This window comes from Lathyrus oleraceus, chromosome 7, assembly GCF_024323335.1.
Source record: "Lathyrus oleraceus cultivar Zhongwan6 chromosome 7, CAAS_Psat_ZW6_1.0, whole genome shotgun sequence".
NCBI classification, from domain to species: Eukaryota; Viridiplantae; Streptophyta; class Magnoliopsida; order Fabales; family Fabaceae; genus Lathyrus; species Lathyrus oleraceus.
This window is the reverse complement of record NC_066585.1, coordinates 473,695,135-473,723,016: the sequence shown is the minus strand read 5'-3', so window position 1 is coordinate 473,723,016 and position 27,882 is coordinate 473,695,135. Positions and strand designations below refer to the sequence as shown.

At 34.1% G+C, this 27,882-nt stretch overlaps 1 protein-coding gene across 3 annotated transcripts; it reads left to right on the top strand.

Annotated features, from left to right (window-relative positions):
* Nucleotides 1–354: 354 nt before the first annotated feature.
* On the top strand, nt 355–18,510 carry LOC127101189 (eIF-2-alpha kinase GCN2). 3 transcript variants are annotated; one of them, XM_051038534.1, is made up of 29 exons: nt 356–715; nt 834–902; nt 1,040–1,099; nt 1,614–1,719; nt 1,862–1,966; nt 2,222–2,608; nt 3,415–3,546; nt 3,630–3,716; nt 3,822–3,908; nt 3,985–4,090; nt 5,531–5,642; nt 8,427–8,481; nt 8,767–8,936; nt 9,297–9,481; nt 10,312–10,460; nt 10,552–10,801; nt 11,812–12,091; nt 12,193–12,286; nt 14,134–14,214; nt 14,701–14,757; nt 15,115–15,246; nt 15,327–15,410; nt 15,550–15,658; nt 15,745–15,881; nt 16,737–16,844; nt 17,296–17,372; nt 17,579–17,708; nt 17,790–17,912; nt 18,078–18,510. In XM_051038534.1, the coding sequence occupies exons 1-29, from the start codon at nt 579–581 to the stop codon at nt 18,186–18,188; spliced, it is 3,720 nt and encodes a 1,239-aa protein (XP_050894491.1). In that variant the 5' UTR covers nt 356–578; the 3' UTR covers nt 18,189–18,510. The 3 variants fall into 3 exon arrangements, 2 of the variants coding, with proteins under 2 accessions (XP_050894491.1, XP_050894490.1); XM_051038533.1 differs by having other exon boundaries at nt 2,219–2,608; XR_007794585.1 differs by lacking the exons at nt 17,296–17,372; nt 17,579–17,708; nt 17,790–17,912; nt 18,078–18,510 and adding an exon at nt 16,155–16,642 and having other exon boundaries at nt 355–715; nt 2,219–2,608.
* Nucleotides 18,511–27,882: the final 9,372 nt, after the last annotated feature.

The following is a 27,882-nucleotide window of genomic DNA, read 5'->3' as shown; positions in this document are numbered from 1 at the left end:
ATATTATTTTTTATTTAAGTATTTAATTTAATTAATTATAAATATAAAATAAAAAAAAAACATGTATAATGCATGCACCACATTGCGCCAATGCATGTGGCTTCAGGGCATGCATCTATCCCTATGCTCATTTGCAATGCATGCATGCACCAATGACTATGACGCATCCTTTGATTGACAATTAGATGCGTCGGTCCAAGTGACATATAAATAATGAAATGTAATTATTTTAATAATTAATTTAAAAAATAGATTATTTTAAATTTTAAATTGAAGCGATTATTTTTAAAAAAAACCATTAAATGAGAATGAGAATATTTGACCCAATATTTTTCTTTTTTAAATAATGTAAAAGTAACGTGAGTGAAACTATCAGAACTTAGACACAAATATTTCCCCTTCCTCCAGTAACATGGTGCAGATGTAGGGAGGCGCCACCTTCTCTGACTCTTCTATCTCTCTCACGCATGCTTTTTTTCATTCTCCAATTTATCGTCAAAATCTCGTGAACTCCATTGGTCAATTTAGTCGGTAACTCCTTCGAAACTGTTATCATTTTGATTGAAGGTTTGAAATCAATGGGGCATAGTTCGAATAAGAAGAAGCGAGGAGGTGGAGGAAGAAGAAACAAGTCAAGAACACCTTCCAAAGACCACACTTCTCAATTCGGAAATGATGGTGATAACGAGCAACTCTCGGAAGAGATTACTGCACTGTAACGAACTTACTAACTTTTATTTTCTACTTAACTTGAACACATTGATTCATATGCATTCAGTTCCTTTCATTTTTGATTTTACCGGATTCTTCTGCTGATTTATTACTTTTATTAGATGTTCGATTTTCCAAGAGGATTGTGAAATTATTCCTGGATCGCCTGCTCAAATTGTTATTAAAATCAGGTTTGTTTCTCTTTATAATCATGATTATTTAGTTCATTAGTTAATTAATAGTGATATGGTTATAATGATTGTTGTTGTTGTTGTTGTTGTTTTCATCATCATCAATGTCTTACTTGTGTTTGAGTTTGATTGAGCAGGCCTTACTCCAATGACATGGGTTATGAGGATGTGGATGTTTCTGCTGTTCTTGTTGTTAGGTATGTTATGTGATTCATTCAGTTCCTTTCCAAGAAGCACGTACATCAGATGCGGATAATGATTTTTAAGAAAATGGAAATGGTTGAATGTAGTACTGACACATACAGACACCACCGGAAACAACACCGACACATTGAGATCGGTTATAATTAAAAAATTAATAGAAGGTAATCACATGTGTCAGTGTCGTGTCGTATTGGTGTCAGACACCAGACATGCCTTTGTTCAGAGGTGTCGGTGTTCTGGACACGCTTTTGTTCAGAGGTGTTGGTGTTCTGGACACGCTTTTGTTCAGAGGATGCCTTTGTTCAGAGGTGTCGGTGTTCTGGACACGCTTTTGTTCAGAGGTGTCAGTGTTTTGGACACACTTTTCTTTAGAGATATTGGTGTTCCAGATGTGTTAGGGTCAGCTAAGGTCAGCTGCATGTGTTCCTTTTCATTTTCATTTGTGAAGAAGGGGATTTTTGTTGCTGTGAAGTCAATCATTGTTTTTGCTTTGGCTTTTATGGCTAGGTGCTTGCCTGGGTATCCCTTCAAATGTCCCAAGTTGCAGGTTACTCCTGAAACGGGTTTATCACAAACTGATGCTGATAAACTTTTGGCTCTCCTTGTTGATCAGGTGCTTGCCTGTTCTTTCAGAATTAACTATATTGTTTCGTTGTTAATTGGTAATGTATTCTTTGTCTGAGGGTGGCAAGGGCAAGGGTGATATATTCTCTGTGAGTTAAATGTAGTGATATTTTGTTCTTGCGATTTTTCAGGCCAATTTAAATGCTAGGGAGGGACGAGTAATGATCTTTAATTTAGTTGAGGCTGCTCAAGAATTTCTGTCTAGAATTGAGCCTATTGCCAAACCAACTGAATCTGTGAGCTTACTATTACTTGCATACTATTTTCTGTCAAGCTATTATAACTATTCTCATTCATTCGTTTTATTATTATTATTCACCGAAACCTCTAATCATAATATTAGTGTTGTAGAAAAGAAGTTATTATAGAAATCAGTATTGATGTTCTTTAATTTCTTATATAATTGTTGATGTTTGATCGATCATTTATGCATAAAGTTAATTTGCTTCTTAAACTGATGATGATATGTTTCTATCCTTTGATTGTAGAAGTTTTTACACAAAACTAGAGAAGGCATTGAAGAATTGTGTCCCAAAGATATGGCATCTTCAAATAAGAATAGATCTTTTGTTTATGGTTTCGTTGACCTTTTCAGTGGCTATGGAGAGTCCTGGAATTGGGGATTTGGAATTGATGAAACTGCTGTAAAAAGTTCTTCTATTCCTTCCTCTAAGTTGGATGCCTCCACACTACGAATAGAAACCCGGGAAAAGAAATCCGATTGCAAGGAAAACCTGTTCATATTGCAAGAATTACCTGTCAAATTAGATACTGTAGGAGAAGTTAGTGAAGAGAGTAACAATTGTTTATCTTTGACACGTTCAAGTAGGTCTCTGGTGGGTGAATCTATAGGGGACGACAATGAAGGTGAGAAAGAGGTAATGTAAAGGGCATAATTTACTTGTTGTAAGGGTCTGTGTACAGTTTGTTTGACGCTCCTGACATTAGTCTATTTTGTTTGAGGTATCCTATCTTAAGCACTACTCTTGTTAAATTTATTATTTATAATAGGCCAGAATTATGTTGCTAACGGTTGAAATTGATGATTTTTCAAATGATTTTTGCACTTTTGATATCTTGCTTTCCACATGAATGAAAAAATGGTAATGAGAAATAATGGTCATTGATTTTAAGGAAAGAAAATTGAGCAAATTGAGTGGTTGGTGCATAATGTTCGATGTAAGATTCCTGAAAGGTTTAATACATTGATTTGTTGAGCTTTTTTGTCTGAATTTGTACGTTCGATGTTTGAAATTGCGCAATAAATAAGTTAAAAGCAGAAAAAATGTTAATTTTATTGTAGGATGAAAGTAGTAAATATGTCAGATCCTATGTCATTATTTGTTACAAACATAATAATTGGTCCTGTCCTATAGAAGAAGCCTTACATGATTAGTCTTTTTAAACCCGTACCTACCTGGATTTTTAGGCTCATACTGTTTATCCTAGAGGTCCAGGTCTGTGTAAATGAACTTATTAAAGATACCTCAGATTGATACTTACTAGGAAATTCTTTGAATTGATGTAACAAGCCTCCATTATTATGATGGATGGGAAATCATTCATGTTTCATTGAAATTTAGCAATTCTGTCATACTCTTTTTGACACCATTGTAACTGGTTTGCATCTGTTTGAGACACTCGTTTATGCCAATACCTTTATTTTCTATCATTTCACATGCAGTATTTAATGGTTGACGAGTATACAACAGAGGAAAGCAAAGGTATATCTGACAGCGAGTCTACAGAGTCTCTATCTTCTGTGTCCTTGCCTCATCACCAGGCATCTCAAATAATAGAAAAGGATCTAATAATGGTAAAAAACTCAAAGTTTACTGCTATAAGCTTTTCACTAGAGTTATGTTCAACATTAATTTGGTTTTTTCTCTTTTGCATTAGGTTCACTTACTTCGCCTTTCTTTGGCCTCTCAAGGCACATTGGCCGACTCTTGGCCGCAATTAGTAACAGAGCTGTACAATTCAGGGGTATAAAAAAATTTCTATTTTTACCAAAACTAACATACTTTCACTTTCATTTTCAAATAATTTCTAGTTTTATAGTGATCCTAATGCTTTGAGTTGTTTTCCCAGATTGTTTCTGACTCGACACGTGATATGGCATCAAAGCCGCTTTCTCTTTTCAACAAAACCTTTGATCATATCGTCAAGAAACAACCGGTTGGCAAATATACAGGGACATATATTTTCTTTCTGACCACAACTTTTTATTTATTTGTTTATTTATTTTTTCGAGGCATTATCCAAAATACTTCAATTGGGGATACCTGATCTTGGAGGCTCTAATACCATTCGCCATAGTTCTCGATATTTAAATGATTTTGAGGAGCTACGCCCCCTTGGTAAAGGAACTTCCTGAACTTTTATGTTATATATATATATATATATATATATATATATATATATATATATATATATATATATATATATATATATTCTTTGATGTCATATATTCTTTGATGTCATATATTCTTTGATGTCATATATTCTTGGATGTATACCATAACGATGATAGAGGACTAGAATTTATTTTTGTCAATGATCTTAATTGCCCGACGTTTGTGTTTGCTCAAACATAATGGAAAATAAACGGACATAATGAAATTGTCTAGAAAACAATAAATTAAGAATATATATATATATATATATATATATATATATATATATATATATATATATATATATATATATATTCTTTGGTGCATAGATATCTATCATGTCCAACTTGCCAATTAAATGCTTAAAGGTAGGTCTTGCCAAGCTTTTGGTCAGGATATCCGCAGTTTGCTGACTTGAAGTCACAAAAGGAATACATATGATTCCAGCATCTAACTTCTCTTTCACGAAGGCCTTGAGGATCATAAACTCATGGATTTAAGATGAAGTAGTGTCCCTAATTAGAATGCCACTTAGGGAAATATTTGTTGTTAGAGTCCCACTCTGTCAATATATAGCCTGACATGTGTTTATTAGTGGGACATTCCTCACCCTACAAGTTAGTTTTGTAGGGATGAGTTAGATCGAACCATATTTTTTAATGCCAAAAGTTTGGATTTATGCCAAAAGTGTGTTCATGCTTTGAGGATTTTCCCCCACTTATAATCATTATTATGGCCATATTACTATCCAATGTATGTTTGTCAACACACCACTCACTCAGAGAACTAGATATTTGGAGAGTAGACAATTATGGGTGACTCAACAACACCCTTCACACTTAGGATTGATCTGGAGAGTGGGAAGATAAGAGTGGCTCAATAACAGACCTAGGCTAGGCGGGAAATAAAAATGATATTTGTCCTTAATTTTCTCCTTGCTGTCTAGCTATTGTTGGTGAGTAAAATAAGAAGGTTTTCTAGTAATTTGTTATGTTTTTGTAAATACAGAGTGGAGAAATAGCTTCTCACTTCATTGGGCTTGGAAGTTGTTTATTCAATTATATAGTAAAGGTCTGGTAGATCTAGGTTAGCTAGGAATTATATTGTCATCCAAATTAGCTGTAAATTTGTCGAAGGAATTTTGGGTAGTCCACAGTTTGGGTTGCAATTTGCTGTTTGTTTTTGATAGCAAATAATGCACTCTTTTTCTGTACGCCCCCTGGTACAAGAAAATGTTTCACTTTGTTATAGTTTAGCTCCTGCTTATGCTGTATTTTTATTGGCTATTGATTGAACCTTTCAGTGAGTTATTTTTTTTATTATAAGATGATTAATTAACTGCTTTTTTTTTTCTTTCATATTTCTAATAATTTACGGAAATATTTTACCTGGCAATGTAAATAGGTCATGGTGGTTTTGGTCACGTTGTGCTGTGCAAAAATAAACTCGATGGAAGGCAGTATGCAATGAAGAAAATTCGCCTTAAGGACAAAACCATGACTAACCGAATATTGAGGTGAATTTTAATTATTCAGGAAGGAACTGGCTATAGTATTGGCAAAATTAACTGTTACTTTTGAATGTGTAGCTTTTTTCACTAATGTATATAGTTGAGTGCATGATTATGTAATTATCTCCGGTGCATTACATTTACAGTCATATAATATTGGTTAATATTAGACCATTTACTTGATTCATTTTTTACAATTCTTCAATTTCTTTTGACTAAGTGAGTTGTATTGCTCATCTGCAATTTCTAATCCAACTCCTGCATGCATGCATGCAGTACATGCAGTAATTTATGATTAATTTTGGGATAATGAAACACTTTGAAGCAGTAATCATAACTGTTGTGGAAACTACACTTTCTTCGGAATCCAAGGATTGATTTTGTTCTTTAACATAAGTTTTATTCATCCTTCAGGAAGCATGACATGACTTGCTATCCGACTTTCGCCTTAAGATTTTATCTAGGACCATACTTCTATCCAAATCATTAATCTCGAGATTTTTATTAATAGTTTTTTTTATAGTCTTTATAGGTTTTCCTCTTTCTCTAGTTGTTTAACTTCTCTCTATCTAATCTACTTTTCTTACCACAAAATTTATAGGTCTTATCTCTACATGTCTAAACCATTTAAGTCTATTATCCATCATCTTCTCTTACTATAGATGTTACTGCAATACTCTAATATTTTCATTTTTAATCTTATCCTATCTAGTCTTACCACACATTCAACGCAACATCCTCATCTCTACTACACTTTATTCTTGTGTTGATTTTTAACCGCCAAACATTCTGTCCCGTACAAATCGCAGGTCTTACCGCAGTCCGATAAAATTTTCTCTTCAGCTTGAACGGTACCTTTGCGTCACATAAAACATCTGAAACCTTCTCCATTTCAGCCACCCAGCTTGAATTCGATGGGTTACATCCCCTTCTATTTCTCCATCATTTTGTATTACAGATCCAAGATATTTAAACCGTGTGACTTGAGGGATGATATGGTCTCCAACTTTCACCTCTAGGTTAAAAACGCTTCTTCTTTTGTTGAATTTACATTCCATATACTCCATCTTACTTCTGCTGAGGGGAAAATCATGCGTTTCTAAAGCTTGTCTCCAACCTCTCATTTAAACCCTCCTTTGACTCTCCAAGTAGGACTCGGTATCATCTCAATGCTAGCTCTTGGATGCATTTTGTGAGTACATCCAAAATTAAAGTAAAAAGTTTGAGGCTTAAGGTTGAACCTTGATGCAAACCTATTGTAATGGGGAAATCGTCTGTCTCTCCACCCTGTGTCCGCACACTAGTCGATATCCGTTCATACATATCTTGGATAACTCAAATATATGCAATGCTAACTCCTTTCTTTTCTAGGTCTTTCTACAAAATCTCTCTAAGCACTCTATTATATGCCTTTTCCATGTCAATAAAAATTAAGTACACGTCTTATTGGTCCATCCGATACTCCATCGCACACCGTAGTAGATAGATCGCCTCCGTGGTCGATCTTTCAGGCATAAAACCAAATTGATTCTTGGTGACTTGAGAGTCTCTTTTCTTAATCTCCGTTCAATCACTCTTTTCCATAACTTCATGGTATGATTCATAAGTTTAATCCCGTTATAATTTGCACAATTTTGTATGCCCCCATTGTTTTTATATATTAGAACTAAAGTATTTCTTCTCCATTCATCCGACATGTGCTTTGATCTTATAACTTCATTGAAGACTTTGGTGTCTTTCTTTCTCTTTCCTTAGCAAGTCTATATATAAATTTTTCTCCCTGGTGTTTGAAGATTTGAAGATGTGTCTCTTATTAATCATGTCAATTTCTCAACATTTACATCCATTAATTTGCTGACCCCACTCAGTAGGATTTGGTTTGGTTGGTTGTTGTATCTTCCATTAATTTCTTTACCGCCCACCATTTTTTGGTCACCATAATTTATTCTAGGATTTCAACTTGACAGCTAGGCATAATTTTGCATTTCATCTACTTGTATTAGATTCTTAGGTCGATCTTCAATCTCATTGTTACTTTATAGGTCCAAGATATTGAGAATAGTTACACTAGTTATGTTGATTAATACAAAGTATTTCTTCCTCCAGTTTTATTAGTGCTGAACCTAAATTTCTTAAAAAATCTTTCTGTTCTCCAGCTTATTGAAATCATGCATCAACTAGTATTGCCTTGTAGCTGTATCTTAAATTATATTAAGGGAATCAAGATACAAAGTAGAGCTGTTATATATTGATTACAAAAAAATAAATCTGATATCTAATGTAGATCATAAAGATAGAAAGATAGGAATTGTGATGGAAGATGATTACAAATTTAAATGAGATTTGAAAAAGAAAAAAGTTGTGGATAGATATAATGGTCAAATTTACTTAATTGGTGCTTTCTGTTGCATAAAATTGAAATGACATACGGAAGAGAATTGAAATTTGAAAAAGCAAGTATGGCTTGTAAATAAGTATGAGTATACCTTCTCTTGGCATCTTACAAGAACTTTTTTTCTTGGTCAATTAGATGTTAGGGTATAAATATGATATATTTTATTTATTGTCTCATCCCATGTTTTGATATAATTCATTTTCCTTTATGTTGTCCTCTCCATATCAATTTTTTTTTTCATGTTTTGGAAATTATTAGAGAAAGTAATGTGGTTATCTGATCAATAACAGTTGTGGCCATTTTTTAAATCTTTTCTTACTGTTTACATGTAATTGTATGCTCTTGAATTGCAATAGCTTACTTGTTTATCATCTATCTATGGTGAAAAAATTCAGGGAAGTAGCTACACTTTCTCGTTTACAACATCAACATGTTGTTCGATATTATCAGGTACAAATGTTTATTAATTTTTGCACAAATTTTCGTATTATCGCAACTCATGTGTCTTGTATTAGATTTTTAATTCTTTATGTTTCTTCATTACCTCTGCCCTCTCTATTGTGTTGACCATCCTGTATGATCTTTTGGATTTGTAACTCGTAGTAAAAACTACTTTGATTATATTCAGAGCGGGAGTGAGGGACTCAATTTTCGAAATGCAAATAAAATGTTTTTACCATAATATTATGTGTTCATATGATGGTTTTAAATTCTTAATAGCTGTAAAACTTCCAGGCATGGTTTGAAACTGGAGTGACTGATTCTTATGGTGATCTTGCCGGAGATTCAAGAACTCCAGCGAGCTCTACTTTCAGTTACAAAGGAGCAACCTCCAATGATGCTATTGGGCGTGAGAATCAGCTTGAATCAACATATCTTTATATACAAATGGAGTACTGTCCCTTGTAAGATTTTCAGTTAACTATGCTTTTTATGTGCGAAGTTATATGTACGGGGATCATGAATACCACCATGGACTAAACTATTATATTTAGGATTACTATATTTTTCAACATAGATCATTTGAGAAAGTCTAGCATTAGCTTTTCTCATTTGATATCTCTCTATCTCACACATAATTTCTCTTTTCCACATAAAATTAATTACAATTTTTTAATTCGTGTGATCTTTTGACATCATACGTCTACTGATTCCTTATGTCTTTTGTTTCTTTTTATTCTCGACTCATCTAAACAAAATTTTACAAGTTCACTCATTATTGTTCATTATGCTGTACTTGCTAATTGTCGTTATTGGGTTCAAAGGACTCTTCGGCAGATGTTTGAATCATATAGTCATTTTGACAAAGAACTGGCATGGCATTTGTTTCGCCAAATAGTAGAAGGTTTGGCACACATACATGGGCAAGGAATAATTCATCGGGACTTAACACCAAGTAACATATTCTTTGATGCTCGCAATGATATCAAAATCGGTGACTTTGGTCTTGGTAAGATCTTGAATCCTTTAGTTGCTTGTTTTCATTTTCTTCGTGTTTGTTTCCAATATTTTCTCTATCTAGCTTATTGCAACCACGAACAACTTCAATACTTAAATCGTGTGAGTGGTGATCATGAAACTATTAAAATATATGACAGGCCTAGTAATCTATATAGGCTAGCATGGTGATAGAAAGTGATACCAAACAATAAAATTTAATAGTAATTAAAATGAGTTTCCAAAAAATTCGAGAATCTTGGTTCTCTCCCTTCCAAGAATTCGAGAGCTTGGTCTCTCCCTCCCAAATATAACGTCTTTCTAATTTTCAGCATGCCCCCAGAACATGGTTCTGTTTCCCTTCTTATTTTGCTTAAGTTTTCTAACAGTTTCTAATAATAATAATTGTTACTCTTATAATACTAATAGCTGATCCTAGACTCTGTAACCGCTACAAATAACATTTAATAAGGCTGCTCCTATGCCTGTAACTGATACTTGACAGAATAGAACATCCACATTCTGTTTTGATTCCTAATAATTCTGAAGGTCTAACACATGGTTTCATATTGCATTCTGATTTGCATGTTCAATTTTCATTTATCAATATGATGTATCTTTATAATACGATCGAGGTTAGTGACAAATGCCTGCATGTACACATTTTCCTATGTGAGCAGTAACATTATTACCTCTTGGTGTAGTGTTTCCCTGTTTTTGATTTGTTCTAAAAATCATATTAAACAATGTCATGTTAATGTGTGAGCTTTCTACACTGGAGGGAGTAGTGGTTGTGAATGAAATATCAAATTTTCTTTAGTTATTTTTTTTCTTTTCTTTCAGCCAAGTTCTTGAAGTTGGAGCAGGTGGATCAAGATCCAGCCCATCTTGCTGATACAACTGGAGTTTCCATCGATGGCACTGGACAAGTAGGGACATATTTCTATACAGCTCCTGAAATTGAGCAAGGATGGCCTAAGATTGATGAAAAGGTGTAAAACATTCAACATTATCCTTTTCTAGCTATCTAATATCTTTTCTTCGAGCAAAATTATGTAATTCTTGGATTTACATAACGTGCAGGCTGACATGTACAGCTTAGGAGTAATTTTCTTTGAGCTTTGGCATCCATTTGGGACAGCAATGGAGAGGCACGTTGTTTTATCCGATCTGAAACAAAAAGCAGGGCTTCCACCTGCTTGGGTTGCTGAGTTTCCAGAACAGGAATTCTTGCTGCGGCAGTTAATGTCTATAGGTCCCTCAGATCGCCCATCTGCTACAGAACTTTTGAAGAACGCATTTCCTCCACGAATGGAGTCTGAATTTTTCGATGGCAAGTGATTATGACCTTTGTTTTTCATTCTGCTACTTTTTATTGTAATGAAACTACATAGTAAAAGTTATCCACCAAAAGAATTCACCATCTTATCTCATTAGACGGGGTCAGTTACATGGGCCAAATAATATCAATGCCATTGGACTATCAATAAAAAAAATGGAAAATAGTAGATCAATCACGCTTTTGAGTCTTTGTGCAAACCATAAATTTCCCCCCGCACATTTTGCAATGTTTGAACTCAATGCATTCCCACCAACTTGTGTTGAAATGTAGTTTGGATATTTATGAAATTTAATGTCATTATGCACATACAAGAGTACGACTACATTTACTTTAGAGGTTTTGGTTTCTGATATGGTGAGAATTGCATGTGTTTCTAAATATATACTTGATGTGTGTGTGAGTGTTACACGTGCAGTTGAAATCAATGTATGTGCATGCTATATTAGATATAAAAACCATACATAAATCTTCACCTAGCAATTTAAGATTTTAGGAGAGTTAGTTCATGACATTATAATAAAGCATCTGACCAAGTGGTTAACATTTGATAAGGCCAAATCTTGGGGTTGGGAGTGTATTTTAGATATATAAAAACATTCATGATCGTCGAACACATAAGTTTTTTGTAGTTGGTTCATGATATTGATAGTTTTTTCTTTTCGTGCTAATGACCTCTATAATTTGTTTTAGCAACTGACTCTATGTTTTTAATATAAAGGTAATATATCAATAGTTCATATTATGCTCTCTTGAATGCTTAATTTCTATGAATATGAAACTTTTTTAGTGAGTGGTCACTCCCAAGGAGTATAAAAACAGAAACAATCAGATGATTTTGATAAGTACATTTACTTAATATTGCAAACTGATATTTCATTGTAAAATATGCATTGTAGTACATACTTTTGACACTAAGAATCTTAAGTCCTTATTTAATTAAAAAAATGTTTTTGTAAAGTTTCTTGCATGACCATTAGTGAATATTTGTTCTCAATGTACAGATATGTTGCGAACAATGCTGAAATCAGAAGATAGAAGCATTTATGATAAAGTTTTAAATGCTATCTTTGATGAAGAAATGTTAAGCTCAAAGCACATTCATCAAGTTGGTAGATTAGAGTCGGTTGAAGATAACAATTCGTCCATTCAGCACACAGATTTTGTAACCCAGGTCCGAGATGACGTTTTAGATGTCAGCAAGGATATTTTCAGACAACATTGTGCTAAACACCTAGAAATATCACCGATTCGTTTATTGGATGATTGTCCACAGTTTAATAGGTCAATATCTTTATTTAAATTTTTTTCTAATTTGCAATTTAGTTCTTTATTGACTTGACAACCTAGATAAAAGTTTGCTGGGTTTGATTTTCATTGAGTAGAAATGCAGTTAAACTTCTTACCCATGGAGGAGACATGCTTGAACTTTCTCATGAACTGCGTTTGCCTTTTGTGAATTGGATCATATCTAACCAGGTACGAGACATGACATATTAGATTGATTTATTTTCTTTACAATTTTTCTTCTATTTTTTTTTTAAATATATTCCATTACGTTAGAATTTGAATATAATATGATAAATATTACAATAATTGATATACTATTGATGTAAGAGATACATGGTTATCAGCTCTCTTTTGTTGTATGGTTTGTTGTATAAGTTTTTAATAATGTTCTTAATAAGTGGAGAACAGAAATATGTGCTTTGTAATATTGGGTTTATGGATATAAATAATGCTCTTACTAAGTGGAGAACAGAAATGTGTGCTTTGTAATATTGGGTTTATGGATATAAATAATGCTCTTCAAACATAACTAGTATTACAACATCCGTTAAGATTCACTATAATATTCTTTTTTGAACATTTTAGAATACGGGTTTGGGTTTTAACTCAATCCTACAAAATCAACACTTAAATTTGGGTTTTGGTCTAATTCAACTTAAACACTTTTTCACTAAGCCATATTATCATATCTAATGCAGGCTCTTTAACAGAACAACTCATATTAGATAAGATTTAGATGGCATTACTTAGTCTGAAAGGTTATGAAAAAACATAATGTCTATAAAATCATGCTTGGTTGATGTGCGTTGGTCTTGTATAGTGACAATGACTGTGTTGGTGTTGGTCCTCCGATGGGAATTACTATGTGATTTTTTACATAAATGGTAATCAGTTAAGACATAGAGTTAATATAACGATTTTGTTGTTCTTATTCTTATGAGGGTGTTTGGAATGTAAAAACATGTGATTTCAGTTGATTTATAAATCAAATCTTGTGTCTGGATAACAAGTAACGACATACATTTAGTTTGGAAAACCGATTGTATTACAACATCCTTCGAAATTTACTAAAAAAATTATTTTGCATCATAATATCGTATGTTGAAAATTCATAGTAGATTGGAGGGTCTTGCTTGATCAGTGGAATTATAGAAAACATAATTCCGAAAGAACCATGCTTGGTCTTATTTATATAATGTACCTTTGTTCTTGCATAGCAATCTGCCATAGCAGATTGCGGTGGTGGATTTTTTGACAGCCATCATGGCTAATTTGTGAAGTGTGGCAGTGTCATATGTCGGACTTTAGGCTTTCTGCCATGGTCTGCCATCCGCCATCGATAGCATTGTTTCATAATGACAATGACTATGTTGGGGGTTGGTGGTCCTCCAAAAGCTAAGTGATTTCTTGCTTAAATGGAGATCATTTAAGACTCAGTTAACAAAACGAACTCATTATTCATATGGTGTTTGGAATGTAAAAAAATGTGATTTGAGTTACAAATCAAATTTTGTTTGAATAAAAACCACCAAAGCATTTTCCCACTACAAGGATCACCATAACATATTGTCTTGCTCACATATTTAGGACCAATGATAGATGATTTAGCTCTAAATATTTATTAATGGTTTAGCTATAAGTTTTCACAAACATCTAAACTAATGATAAAGGAAAGAGCTAAATTAAAACCTAAGGTCCCATTCGGTGTGGGTTTTTTTTTGTGTTGAAAATCTCAAAATATAACTAGTTTTGGTTGAGTATTAAATTTCTGTTTCAAGTTTCAGTTTCAGTTTCAGTTTCGATGTTAGTTTTCAAATTTTATTTTTGAATAAGTCACTCTATTTCCCTCACCTCATTATCCAATATAAAAAATATTAACTAAAGTGTATCTACCTAAAAAGTTATCCTTGGCAATTTTGAACTATATTCGATAGGAAAAAAGATGTCCTCGGCAATTTTTGCACTACTTCTCTATTATTTTAGCTGGCTTTTAGAAAGGCTTGAAAAATCTAAGACAAATTATAAACTATGTGTAGAAATCTTCATTCAAAAGATATGAGATATCACACGTTTACAGAAGAGCAGTTGGGCATTCATCACCAAACAGCTACCTTCAGGTAACATTCTATTATTTCTTTCAAAATTTTCAGCGGTTCTCTTTTTTTAACTCAATTTTAAGGAACTGCATAAATAACCTACATTTCTACAGTTTTTGGTGTTTGTTAGTTGTTTTTGGTCAAAGTAGAATATAGAATATCTCTAGTATTTTTTCTTGCATTCCATGACTAATCTGTTTGGACTTTAAGGTTTCTGTAATGGTTTGTGATGCTTTATGTGAAACTTTCAAACAAAACTTATTGGTTATTCAAACTCATTGTTAGAGTTAGTATTAGTTACTTGCTTTCTATTTGTAATATTTGTTGCAACTAATTTAGTGACAGCTGTCAAGTTAGTTACACAAGTCACATATATGAGGTGCGCACTGTATTCATTGATTCTGTGTGAAATACAATATGAAATTCTGATTCTATTCTAACAGAATTTCTCTCTTCTCTATGATATCACCTTGTATCAGCCATTGATATAAAACCATTTTTCCACAGGGAGATTTTGACATTATTGGTGGCACTTCAGTATTGACAGAGGCAGAGGTCATAAAGGTGAAATTTTCTATTGTATTGTTGTAGATTTTAGTTTCTTTTCGCTTTATTTTATCTTCTTATTAAGTTCTTAATGTTATAGATAGTTATCTGTGATAGTATTATACATGACAGTTGTAAAACCACTGCCATAAAAGGAACGTGGTTAATATATTTATATATATATATATATATATATATATATATATTTTTTATATTTTTTCAAATTAAAATACAGGTGACTGAATATTTGCTATTCAACCTTTATTTTGTTCATTTTTTTCTGAAATCTTTTGGTTTGTGTCATATAATATTAATAATAACAATGTTTATCACTTGGTGATACTAAACATAACATATTTACCAATTGTATTATAGGTCACGAAGGACATAATCACTTGTTTTTTCCATGAAGACTCATGCGACATTCATCTAAACCATGCTGACATCCTGGGTGCAATTTGGTCATGGACTGGAGTCAAGGTAGAGCACAGACTTAAAGTAGCAGAGGTATGTTAGCTGTGTAATCAAGAAGCGCACATCACTAAGTTTGTAAGAATATAGTATGACCAATCTTTCATTTTTTGAAGCTTCTTTCAATGATGAGTTCTTTGCGTCCTCAATCCTCAGAAAGGAAATCAAAATGGGTAGTGATAAGGCGGCAGCTTTTGCAGGTGAGAAAAATTATTGAGGAACCTAGTGTGTTTGGCTGCAATAACTATTGTTATAATGGAATGTCATATTTTTTTACGGTAATTACCATGTTCAAAGAAAGTCAAAGTTAATTTATTTGCAATTTTAATGTTTTTCCAGGAACTGGGTTTAGTTGAAGCTATGGTAAATAGGTTGCAGACTGTAGGTTTGAGATTTTGTGGATCTGCAGATCAGGCACTTCCCAGACTAAGGGGAGCTCTACCATCTGGTACATTTTTGTGGTTAGATTGAAGTATACATGTACATATTATAGAAGGAAGTTCGCACTTATTGAAAAATAGTAAACTAATGCAGATAAGCGTACCTTAAAGGCACTTGATGAATTGTCTGAGCTTGTCCGTCTCTTGAGAATTTGGAAGATTGACAAAAATGTATATATAGATGCATTAATGCCGCCAAATGAAAGTTATCATAGAGATTTGTTTTTTCAGGTACCATAAATATGTCATTTGTTTTCTAAAAGTTATTACACCGTTGTGGTGTGGATTTTATGCCTATACTTCGTAAGAAACACTGTTCAGTCCCTATTTATGATTTGTCTTTTGTAAATTTTACTATTTGAAACTTGGAGTAGGAGGTGCTATATATTATTATTATATGAATCACTCACTAGCAAAAATGGTGCTATAAATTTAACTATCTGTTGTCTGTATTTGTCCATCTGTTACTATTCCAAGCTCTTTTCTGCATACCTTTTTCAACAGGATACAAAAAAGTTGGCTGAAAAAGATTGGTATTGAATTATGTCAATACTGGCATGGTCAATATGCTTGTGGACACTTTTTTTGGGCCCGTAGATGAAGTGGCAATAACCACCAGAAACTCACAACTAATGGTTCTGTTAAGAGTCCCACATCGGACAATATATGGCCTGAACATGTGTTTATAAGTGGGGACAATCCTCACTCTACCATCCGGTTTTGTAGGGTTGAGTTAGGCCCAACCACATTTCTTAACATGGTATCAGAGTCCCGTTTAAGATCCGGTGGGCCACCTACTATGGTTTCCGCTATCGGGCCACCCACCATTTATCTCCATGCTCCAGATGTCCAGTCCTGGGCGTGAGGGGGTGTGTTAAGAGTCCCACATCGGACAATATATGGCCTGAACATGTGTTTATAAGTGGGGACAATCCTCACTCTACCATCCGGTTTTGTAGGGTTGAGTTAGGCCCAACCACATTTCTTAACAGGTTCTTTGAATTGCATCATGGAAATAGAATGACTAGAAATATTTATGTTTTGAATCTTTTGATGATTCTAATGAAGTTGAACTTTTCATGGAAGGTATACTTGAGGAAGGAGAACAGTTCTGGATCACTCTCTGAGGGTGTCTTGCTAGCTGTTGGTGGTCGATATGACTATTTGCTTCATCAGTTGAGGAGTAGTGATTATGTAGGTTATGCATTCAAATTTAATTTCTTCTGATTGTCATTAACATGGCTTGTATCTCCTATGCTAGTTTTTCTCTCTGCAGTTCTCTTTCAGAATGTTCAAAATTACGCATTTCTATGTATTTTTAACCATTATATAATTTGATTGTTGCTTGCTTTGATCCCTAACTGTGTTATCAACTAATCATGCTTAAACTCATTGGTATGAGTATGACTAAGTTCTGATTGAATGCGGTGGTTTGTCCCCAGTGCTATCAATACTTTTCGATACCTTTACCCTCAACATATTTGTGTCCATTAACATGGTTGACGATATCAGCATGTTTCTGTTGCATATGCTTCAGTTGTTCAGGATGTTTTCTTCCTGCCTGTAGCAATCTTGGACAACTTAAAGCTTCTTTTGTATGAGAATTTTATGTTGTTTCTAATAGCCTGTCTTTTCTGTTATGCAGAAAGGAAATCCCCCCACCGGTGTGGGAACTAGTCTTGCCCTAGAGACAATAATTCAGAATTGTTCTGTACCCAATCGGTTAGTATCCTTATGCTCATACATTTTTTATTGTTTTTAGTTTATTTTTACACTCTATAATATCCTTAGCATTAAGGTTATTGGCTTTTAGTAGTGCCTATGAGTGGTGCGCGCTTACATGAACACAAATAGCATAAACACTTAATAGAAGCAGGCTTACTTGCTGATGGGTACATATACACATTTGACTTTCTCAACTGTTTCAGAAATGAAGCCAGTATCAATATTCTTGTGTGCTCAAAAGGAGGAGGTATTCTTGTTTGCTCGAGAGGAGGAGGCGGTCTGATGGTGGACCGCATGGAACTAGTTTCTGAATTATGGCAGGAGAACTTTAAGGTTGAAATTTCTAAACAATTTTGATCTGTATAATTTAGGATTATAACCTAAAGTTCTGCTATTCATTTTTCTTGTCATCAGGCCGATTTTGTCCCCATCCCTGATCCAAGTCTTACAGAGCAATATGAGTACGCAAATGAACATGATATCAAATGTCTCGTTATTATTACGGATGCAGGTTTCTCCCTGACTGATTCAGTTAAGGTAATAATATATTTGTGCGTCTGTTAAGAGTCCTACTTTTTTATCTTAAACTTGTATATGTCACAAACAGATTCTTATTAAAAGTGGGACATATGGCCTTCATGGCAGCACAATGCAATCTGATTCTAAGACAATGTTACATTAACTGGTTTAAATTGCCTCCAGGTTCGACATCTTGAACTTAAGAAGGAGAAAAATGTTGAGAGAGAGAACCTAGTCAAGTTTCTATCAGATGCTATGGCAACACAATTTAGAAACCCCTCCATATGGATTTGATGGATGTTCTTTAAAGCTATAAGTTGTTTTGCATTCAAACATGAATAGATGGCTAGACTGATTTATCTACAGGATTTGGGCAAAAAGAATTATATCAACCGGATGGTCTTCAATCCTTCCAAAATATAGAACAGAATGATGTACATCAATTTTGCAGCTTTATTTGCAGTGTTATTTGATTCCCCAGTCTATTTTTTAAAGGATTTTGTTGTACATTAATGTCATGTAAATATGTATATATAGCTTATATATTGTTTTGATTTATTTAGCCGGACAAAGTGATCTTGAAGAGATTTACCCCCACCACTTGTATACGGAGAATTTGAGTATTTACATGTTTGAGTAGTAACCTTTTAACCTTTGTCAGGATGAATTGACCGAAAAAATGGGCTTTTCTATTTGCTGGGAGATTGTTTACGTTGGAATTTCGTAAACAACAGCTAGTCTTTTAATTAAAAGTTACAGACATGATCGACTAGTGAATCCTAGCGTACAATGCTGAAGCTCTTAATTTGTGGTTTTTCTTGGAAACAAGACTTAATTTCGTCTGGGTCAAAATAGTTGTAATAAAATCGTAAATGTGTAATATTGACAGAGATAAAGTGAAATGTTGCAATAAAACAAAGTAAAAGAGAAAATGCTGATAACGTATGGATGAAAGTAATTGGACAACAAAAATAAATTGAATTGAAAGACTTTTGCATTAAAGTAAAGATTGGTGTTTTATGGTTCATACACTCTCTCAATGAAAACTCTTTTGCCTTAGCGTTGGTACTTCGAGTGTAAGTGAGATTTTGTAATGAAATACCTAGAATTTTACCAATGAGATTCCTATATATACTAGTAAAAAATAACTCCTTTCAATGTCCGATCTTTAGCTTTTGCCATGTAGCTTGCATACCTTTTGCCTTGCATTTCCTCCACGTGTCTTTCAGGATGTAATTTTAAAGTAGTTATCCATATTTGAACGTGATATTTGCGCGTTCAAATAATCGCTTCTTCGACGCACTTGCTGTTGTCGAGAACTTTGTTGTCGAAATATTTCCATGACATTTCAAAAAAAATGCTAAGTCCCAAATTCTTCGCCTGAGACTTATAATTGTGTACATGTCATCAAAAGTCAACATGTCTTTATCTTTTGACTTGTTTGTTGAGGTTTTTTTTCTTGTCGAAAATCTGAGCTAACAAATTGTCCCCAAAAAAGGTCTCTTTCGGAGGACTAGGAGATAAGTTTTTTTTGACCTTTTTGACATTGTTCAGCCAATGAACTGACGTCTAATCATCACGATCTTTCCATCAATCGTCACCTCGAAAATAAACATTTTCCACTATCCCATGACTTTCATCATCATGGCTCCGATTTCGTAGGGTGGCGTTGCTACATGCATCAAATCGTTCCGATATTCCCTCAAAGGAAATGACATGCGCCACTTCGTGCCATTTGTCAAGTGTAAAGATTGAGGAGTCTTTTTCTTCTTCACTATAAGTATCACCTCTTTCACTTTCCTTCATTATTTTTCGAACTTCCACTTCCAAGCTTCTTCTTCATCAAACAACATGTATAAACACCATAGATTCACAAGTTCATGAAGCACATAATCACAACATCAAGAACAACATTCGATCATAAGCAACACAACAATCATGGAAAACATAGTAAAAAATTGTTCATGATTTAGGAAATTCTTATCATACTATCATGGATCTTACAAATTTATCTAAGATTCAACAACCCTAATTCCTAACATCCTAAAGTTCTAACTAGAACTCACCTCATGATTGAGGAAGATGGTGAGAACAAGATGAGATGATGATGGTGAAGATGATGATCCTTCGTGTTTTTTCTTCTTTTTCCTTCTAAGCTCTTCTCTCCTTATTTCTTTCTTCCTTTCTCTTCTCTTCTTTCCCTTCTTCTCTTTCGGATATCTTTACCCTCCTTCTTATCCACTACTTCTTTTCTTTTCCACCACATGAATATATACATAATATATAAATATAATATATAATATTAAGTAGTGATAGAGAATATCTTAATTGATATTATGTCTTCCAGTACCAATTGACCAATTATTAATGTTATCAAAATATTCCTACTTATACTTATTAATAATGACCATTCTATTTTAATAAAGATTGACCTCTTCAGAGTCCACTAGTTACTCTATTGGTCTCAACTGATAACACTTAGAGCACATAGGAGCTCATATTGTTACAACTGATAAGAGATATAATACATAGACACTCAGTTAGTCTCATATGACAACTAATTGAGCCTGTAAGGGTATATGGGATATTATATTCTTCCTTCTTAAATTGATATCTGCCCCCGAATTTCCTCCATTCAACAAATAAACACTTCTTGCATCAACATGTTAAGTCAACACTTGACTTAGCTTCGATTTCAAACCTCTCACATATTAATTCTTCCAACTTATTTTCCTTGGTAAACTTCCTTCTTGTGTGAACTCTCGATACTTAATGGTATTAACCATATTCTCATTCCAATATTGGATTAATTTTTAACTTTGTTCCACTTAATTCATCTAATACACCGCTCTGAATCACTCGGTCACCTTCCTTCAGGAATTTATAACTCCCTCTATATACTGAGTCACATAAAACACAACCACAACATCTAATCTTGATTTGGATAATCAACCCTCTGCAAATCTGCATTAGGTAATTTACTGAATCCTTGACTACACACCATACTGACGACTCCTCTCTAAAAAAAACTTCTATAATTGTGACAACTTTATAATCCATCTATTTATATCTTTATCAATTACACTTGACCCAATACTATATACTACAAGCGTTTACACTTAATGCTTTACTTCTCTCACACTTACCCAACAAGATAGTACACTTAGAACGAGATTGTCTTATCTCCATTCTTACGAGTAATTATCTCTCTGATCGCCATAGACTTGATTGAGATCTTTCATCCACCATCTTCCATTGCGCTACTCTGATTCCAACAGTGGAACACCTGGGATTCCTAGGCACTACTGATTAGTTAACAATCTGCATAGAAACACATTTCCTCTCTAGAGTGCCCACCACCCAAAACAGTACTAGGACCTTACCAATGTCCATCAGTAGAAAAACTTTCTTGTTGGCGCACAACAGTTTAGAATAGTACCAACACCCTCCATAAGATAGGAATGCAGGAGTCACACGACCACATGTATAAAAGTGTATGACATTCAGATTCTTCATGAGCTTGAAGTAGCTAATCCAACTTAGTTTGACAATATTTGGTTCTGGTTACTATACTCCATATCAAATACTCTCATAGGGTTTTGATTCATTCAAGATTACTACAGACACAGGATCTCGACCAATAACAAAGTAACACCATCAAGGAAATTCAAATCATCAACGAGTCCCCACTTCCAAAGAACTTAAGCAGTCTAAAACGTAATTGTGAGTGTCCATACATCTCGCAGGGTCACACACAATATTTCACACACATTTGTAAATAACATTGCACTTCCTATCCAAAATAATTCATCTCAATCGTCATGTCCCATCTTCCATAATATTAACTCATGCTCTTACTAAAGGAGAATGACGATCCAAAACGCAACGGAATTTAAAATTTCTCCTTTAATGATCCTTATGAATGGGCATGATCAGTGATAGAATCATTACCTCTTGTGGCGATCACGAACGTTGTACGATGACAACACCTCTACTCAGTCTACACGAACGAATTCCTTCAATCTCAGTGCTAGCTGCTACGAATGAAGGCTTTGAGTGAGAGAGAGAGAGAAACAAAATTGCAAGTGTGACAATGCTTCTACACAAGGGTTCTATTTATAGAACCACTTATGTGGGCTGCAAGCTAAAAAGCCCACTCAAGTGTATATGGCCCATATCTTATAATATGCCAAAATCACTTAAGCGCGTGGTACCTTACCATATTTCGTATTCTACTTAAGTACACCGTACCTTACGATGTTCTATAATTCACTTAAGGGCACCGTACATTACAGTATTCCTGAATTACTCTATCTCTCATCAATCCGTCCTTTGTGTGTGACCCTATAGGTTTTCGCGGCATTGGCAATTATATTAAATCACGTATTTAACATAATAAACAGTGAGCGGTATCTAGCAACACATCACTGCTACCCAAGACACGAAAATGTCATGTGATCTGACAAATCCTTCTGTGATAATAATTATGTGTATAATTATCCTTTTGCCCTTATGTCTATATTGAACACAAGGCATAGACCGTGTCATCCTTGTCCAGTTCAATATTGGGCCCATAGACATTTATCTTGTTACGCAGGATGGACAAATTCCATCTAGGTCACTCATGTCCCTTAGCATGCTTTGTGGAGTACCCATCAACTGTCTTTATGGTCATCCAGTCACGGACAACGTTTGATCAGCAATAAGGCACTCGACTCTACATCTAGGGTCCATAGTGGTTTCAGGTCGAAGGGTGGTATACACCATTATTACCATGAGAATAACTTATGACACTTTGCATAATATTCTATATAGTATTCTCATAGCGGGTCAATCCAGTATAAATATTACTCTTAATATTCATACCTATGTTTGAGACTTGATAACTCCTTATCCATGATCTATGAGATGTGATCATCAGTTTATAAACATAATAGTCTTCATGCTTTAATGTTATCCCACTTCACAATAAAGCTCGACTACGGATACTTTAAGAATAGTGTCCTTATGTTTAATGTGATCTCATGATTAAGTCACACTTGATACATTAAACAGACTATCTATTCCAGGAACTTTATTAAACAAACATAATAAAGAAAAAACCTTTTATTATTAATAAACAATTCGATACAAGTACCAAAAGTATTGGCCTCTAGGGCGTACACCAACACTTACTAATATAACTCATGCTCTTACATGTTTACCTTCAGGAATATCTAATTCCCATTCTATCTTGGAAGTATAACTCATGAATCCTTTCAATAGGGTAGAGTATTATTATATATAATAAGTACTACTTTCCTAGGGTCTACGTTCGACACCATGAATCCAAGAAATCATATATGTCACAACATGATTAACCACTTCTACCTTACTAACACATATGTAAAATACTGAACTGGTCTCCACAAGATCACCACTTAGTAAGTCTCTTCCGAATTCACTTCTTATGGTTCTCATTAGTCATAATAGTGATACACCCAAGACTTACTCACACCGAGTATGGTTCACTAGGTTGTTTCCCCAATGTCAAAGTCCTTTGACATCTATAAGATAGTCAACTATGCAATACACCCTAAGAAATTCCAGTTTTAGAACTATCAATCTGGCTTGCATTAACTTGCAACTCCCTTCTCAACCTTTCACATCCATAACGATACACTAAATGAGATTCAAGAAACACTTAGTTCCAACAAGGTGTGAACTTCATACTCTGTGATCAACCAACCAAACACTATTCACGAAGATAAATAACAACGGGCTTCCAATAAGCCACACTTACTCTTGCAATTCAAAAAATATGTCCTTAAGATGAACCTTAACATTACCACACCCTTATGACTGGAATTCTCCTCCAAACCAATACCTGTTACACACTTCATCATACCGGGGTTACTCGTCTAGATGAATTTCTATAGGAAATCCTCATCGTCTCCTCATGAGTTCATACGATATAGTCTGTTTCACGTTCTACACTTAGTCCTTGTACTCAAGCTTGGCGTGTCTTCCGTTGTTTACCACAAACTCAACTTCTCTAAACACAAGACTCATTGTTCAAAGTAAAGAGTGTGACACTTCACTTCCATCTCAAAACAAGTAATCAATTACATACACTTGTTACCATAATACTACTATCACATATTTCTCTTAATACAAGGTTTAACTTTCTCCATTACACTTCACCCTCTAGAAATCTCCGTATGCAGACGATCATCAACTACACGCCCATATCTTATCCTAAAAAAATCCTTATGACTCCATAGTCTCCTTATTTGAAGTGCATTCTATTACGATAGTTGTAATGTAGAGTTTACACTGCTCCCAAACTCTATGTCTGCTTCTTCTCTAAGGTAAACCCTTTAACTCCAATCATAAAACCCTTATACTATAATTTCCTTGAATCCAAGTTACTTGCCCTATCTATCAATACAAACCTCCTTCAACTCATACCACTAGAGCTTCCATTTCTATATAATGCTTGTTCTCTCTTCGACACGGTCTCTTATAACCGGTCCTTAGGTAACTCAACATTCCATAATGGTCTTTTACTAAAATTGTACTTTTGATGAACCATCCTGAACTCGGTTTCCCTTCTCATACTAAACATACTTGATTTATCTTCTACCTTTCATTAGGTTTATACCTGTTTCACTTGGAATATGGAGTCGTGTCCTCGAGTCTCCTCTTACACTTCACCACCACCTTAGACTCTTATAAATATGTTGAATTTATTTATCTCTCAAGCTCTCAACCACTTGGAAGGTACCATTCTGATCATACTCCCTAAAATCCTCTCGTTCTTCCAGTATGCCCTAATGACCTTAGAAGTTGAAACATCGGTGCACTACCTCACTTCTAGACCTTATAGCATATGAGCAACAAAATCATCCTTCCTCCTTCACTATCTTACTTACAACAATATTCCATCCCAGTGACTCAATATTGTTCTACTAACATATTCACTTATTCCTCAAAATTCTGACAAACTCATCCAATATAAATCCTCAACTTCTTCACTTCGTTAACACTGCAGGATTGCTTGAGCAATACACCTCCCTTTTATTCCATGTTCCCAGAATCACAACTCCTACTAAGACTCCAACTGGGTTAACCGTCTCCCCTTACTTCCAACTCTTGGCTTGAATCCACCCTCAAGCACAAGCCCTACAAAAACTTCGGAGTCCCCGTGGTCGCTCAACCATGATCCTACCTACCACATACATAGTGTCGCATCTCAAAAAATACGATTCCTCGCGATGGTCGGGGAAAAATGGTTCGAACAGAGTCTCCACCGAACTTTATTTATCCCAATCAAGGAATAGGAAAATATTGATAAGACCTTTAAAAATTGAATAATGGTCGTCGTAATTCAGGTTCGGGAGTCGATCACGCAAGGGGAAGGTATTTGCACCCCTCACGTCCATTGTACTCAACGAGAACCTTTTAGTCTAATTTACGATTTAAATGTTAGCTAATATTATGTGTGTTTCTTTGAATGAATAAAAGTTTGGAAAGAGAAATGAAAGAAGACATTGAAAAGGGAAAAGGGAGGTTTTTTTATCAGTGTGCTCGCAAAGATCTCGCAATATCGTGCCTACGTATCCTTATGGTGCAATAAGGAAATCAGAGCATTCGTAGTCCAGGGAACTACAATTTGTTGGTGTCTTTTAATGAACGACTGTTTAGATCGCATTCTAAAGACTAAACGTTGGCTTGTCTACTCTGGCGGAGGCTTAAGCACTAGTTTATTATGCACGTTAGAAAAGATTGAACATTGTTCTTTCTAAAAAGAGTTTTAATCACACGGGGGTGACAAGTTGGATTAATATGTTGAATATTTGGTTTGGTTGGTTTCAATCGCAGGGGGGCGAGAAAAAGATAGATTTGATGTGTTGAGATATTTTGTTGGATGATGATTACTTGGATAGTCGAGTAAGACAACTCGTATCCAAATAGTCAAGGAGAGGAATCGAAGTCTCTAGACCATCTCTCTTTTCATCCTTAATTATAAAAGGATTTTATAATAGTTGAGGTATTTTAAAGCGGATGACGAATACTCGGATAATCGAGTAAGGCAACTCATATCCAAGTATTCGGGAAAGGGAATAGAAGGCTCTAGACCATTTTCTTTTTCATCTGAGTGATTATGAAAATAGGTTTGTGTATGTTTGATTTTTTTAGATAAACGACAAATACTCGAATGACTGAGTAAGACAACTCATATCCAAGTATTAGAGGAGAGGAATCGAAGGCTCTAGACCATCTCCATTTTCATTTAGGTTATTATGAAAATAGGTTTGATTTAATCGAGTTTAGAAGTTCTTAGAGAAATGCCAATTGTTTGACTAACCGGGTAAGGGAATTCATATTCAAACAATCAATGAGAGGAGTTGAAGGATCAAAACCGTCTCTTTTTTCATTTCCAAATGGTAGTTAATCGTTATTAGGTATTAATTAATTTGAATAAAAATACTCGATGTTGGATCGAGGTTTGAAAGTGTGTTTGCGGATAAATTAGATTATACTTAGTGAATCAATCATCTAATCGATTAAATAAAATCGAATAAGTCTCATTGTAAGAAAGCCCAAGAGTAAGTCATGTGAGGTTGATGGTGATGCTAAAAGCGATCGACTTACAAAGATATTTGAAAATGGGCTCGACATTTGAATCAAGAATTATTTGACCTTTCTTTGAAATTGGTTTGAATTGATGATGAAATTGAATTGGTCTAGTTTTAAAATGATGTAAAGATGACATGGTTATGAAATCGAGTTGGTAATTTGAAAACGATTATGCAGTAGTTAGTGGAAGAAATCGATCATCATTTAATTATCAAAATTAATTAATTAAAGTTTAGTTAAATCGATTAATTAAATTAATTAAGATTAATTATCAAAATTATTTAATTAAATCAAATAATCAAGTTAATTAAAATTGATTAATAAAATTAAACTAATTAAGCAAAATTTTAATTAATTAATTACTTTAATTAAAAGAGAAAGAAATAGGTGATAATATTGATTTAATGGATTGAATTGAATCGGTCACAATGTGCTCAAGAACCGGTTTGTACAAAATGACAACATGATTAATGTCATACGCAAGATCATGACACAGTGAAAATATCCTCTCAATATATTGAAACTTGGGTGACATAACGACATAAAATTGCTGAATTCATAGACTCGATCCGATCCAATTTAACGTAATGGAATCAAATAGCAACACCAGTATAATATTTGCAATGTTCCAAGTTTGTTTAGAACATATAAGAGATAACAATAGGTGAAAATAATAATGCACAAAGTAACTAAAAAATGGGCCTCTCTTCTAATCATTCAAATGGCCTAAATGACAATTCTAATCTAAAAATGAATAATAAATAATAATATTCACTATCTCAATAAAATAATAAATCAGTTCGACTTTTCAACCTTCCACTGTACATTCCTTGACAGACGAAGTTCAAACCAAAACGCCACAACAACAACACTTTTATCTCATTATCCCAATGAGTCCAGAAAACACAAATAATTTCAATGAGATGAAAATTTGAAATCTCTTATCAAATCACTATGAAAATATAACAATCAATCCAAGTCTATAATGAATCATCTACAAACAAACATGAATTATAGCTCCCTTGAATTTTTAGTCCGACAATACTGATGATCTTTTGGCTCAGGCAACATTTAAATAGTCTCTCTATATTCAAGCAACATATTTAACATAAATAGTCTCTCTATATCCAAGCAACATGATCGAATGCACAACCTGAAATGTAAATACCGACAACCGATACAACCTAAAACTCAAAATCATAACATAACCGACATTTAAAACAACCTATACAAAGTAAATCGACATTCAAAATGCGGATATGTAACGAATACAACCAAATGAAATTGAAATAAAATTCAAATAGAAACCATAAATGAAATTCAAATGACAAAACAAAACACCAAAATTTAAGCTAGTTGAACGTGT

What these genes read in the sequence shown, in the direction of transcription:
- LOC127101189 (XM_051038533.1), top strand. Translation starts at nt 579, where the DNA reads ATGGGGCATAGTTCGAATAAGAAGAAGCGAGGAGGTGGAGGAAGAAGA. An exon ending in ATGTTGTTCGATATTATCAG is followed by an intron (nt 8,482 to 8,766) that starts GTACAAATGTTT and finishes TAAAACTTCCAG; the next exon opens with GCATGGTTTGAAACTGGAGT. An exon ending in CCCTGACTGATTCAGTTAAG is followed by an intron (nt 17,913 to 18,077) that starts GTAATAATATAT and finishes AATTGCCTCCAG; the next exon opens with GTTCGACATCTTGAACTTAA.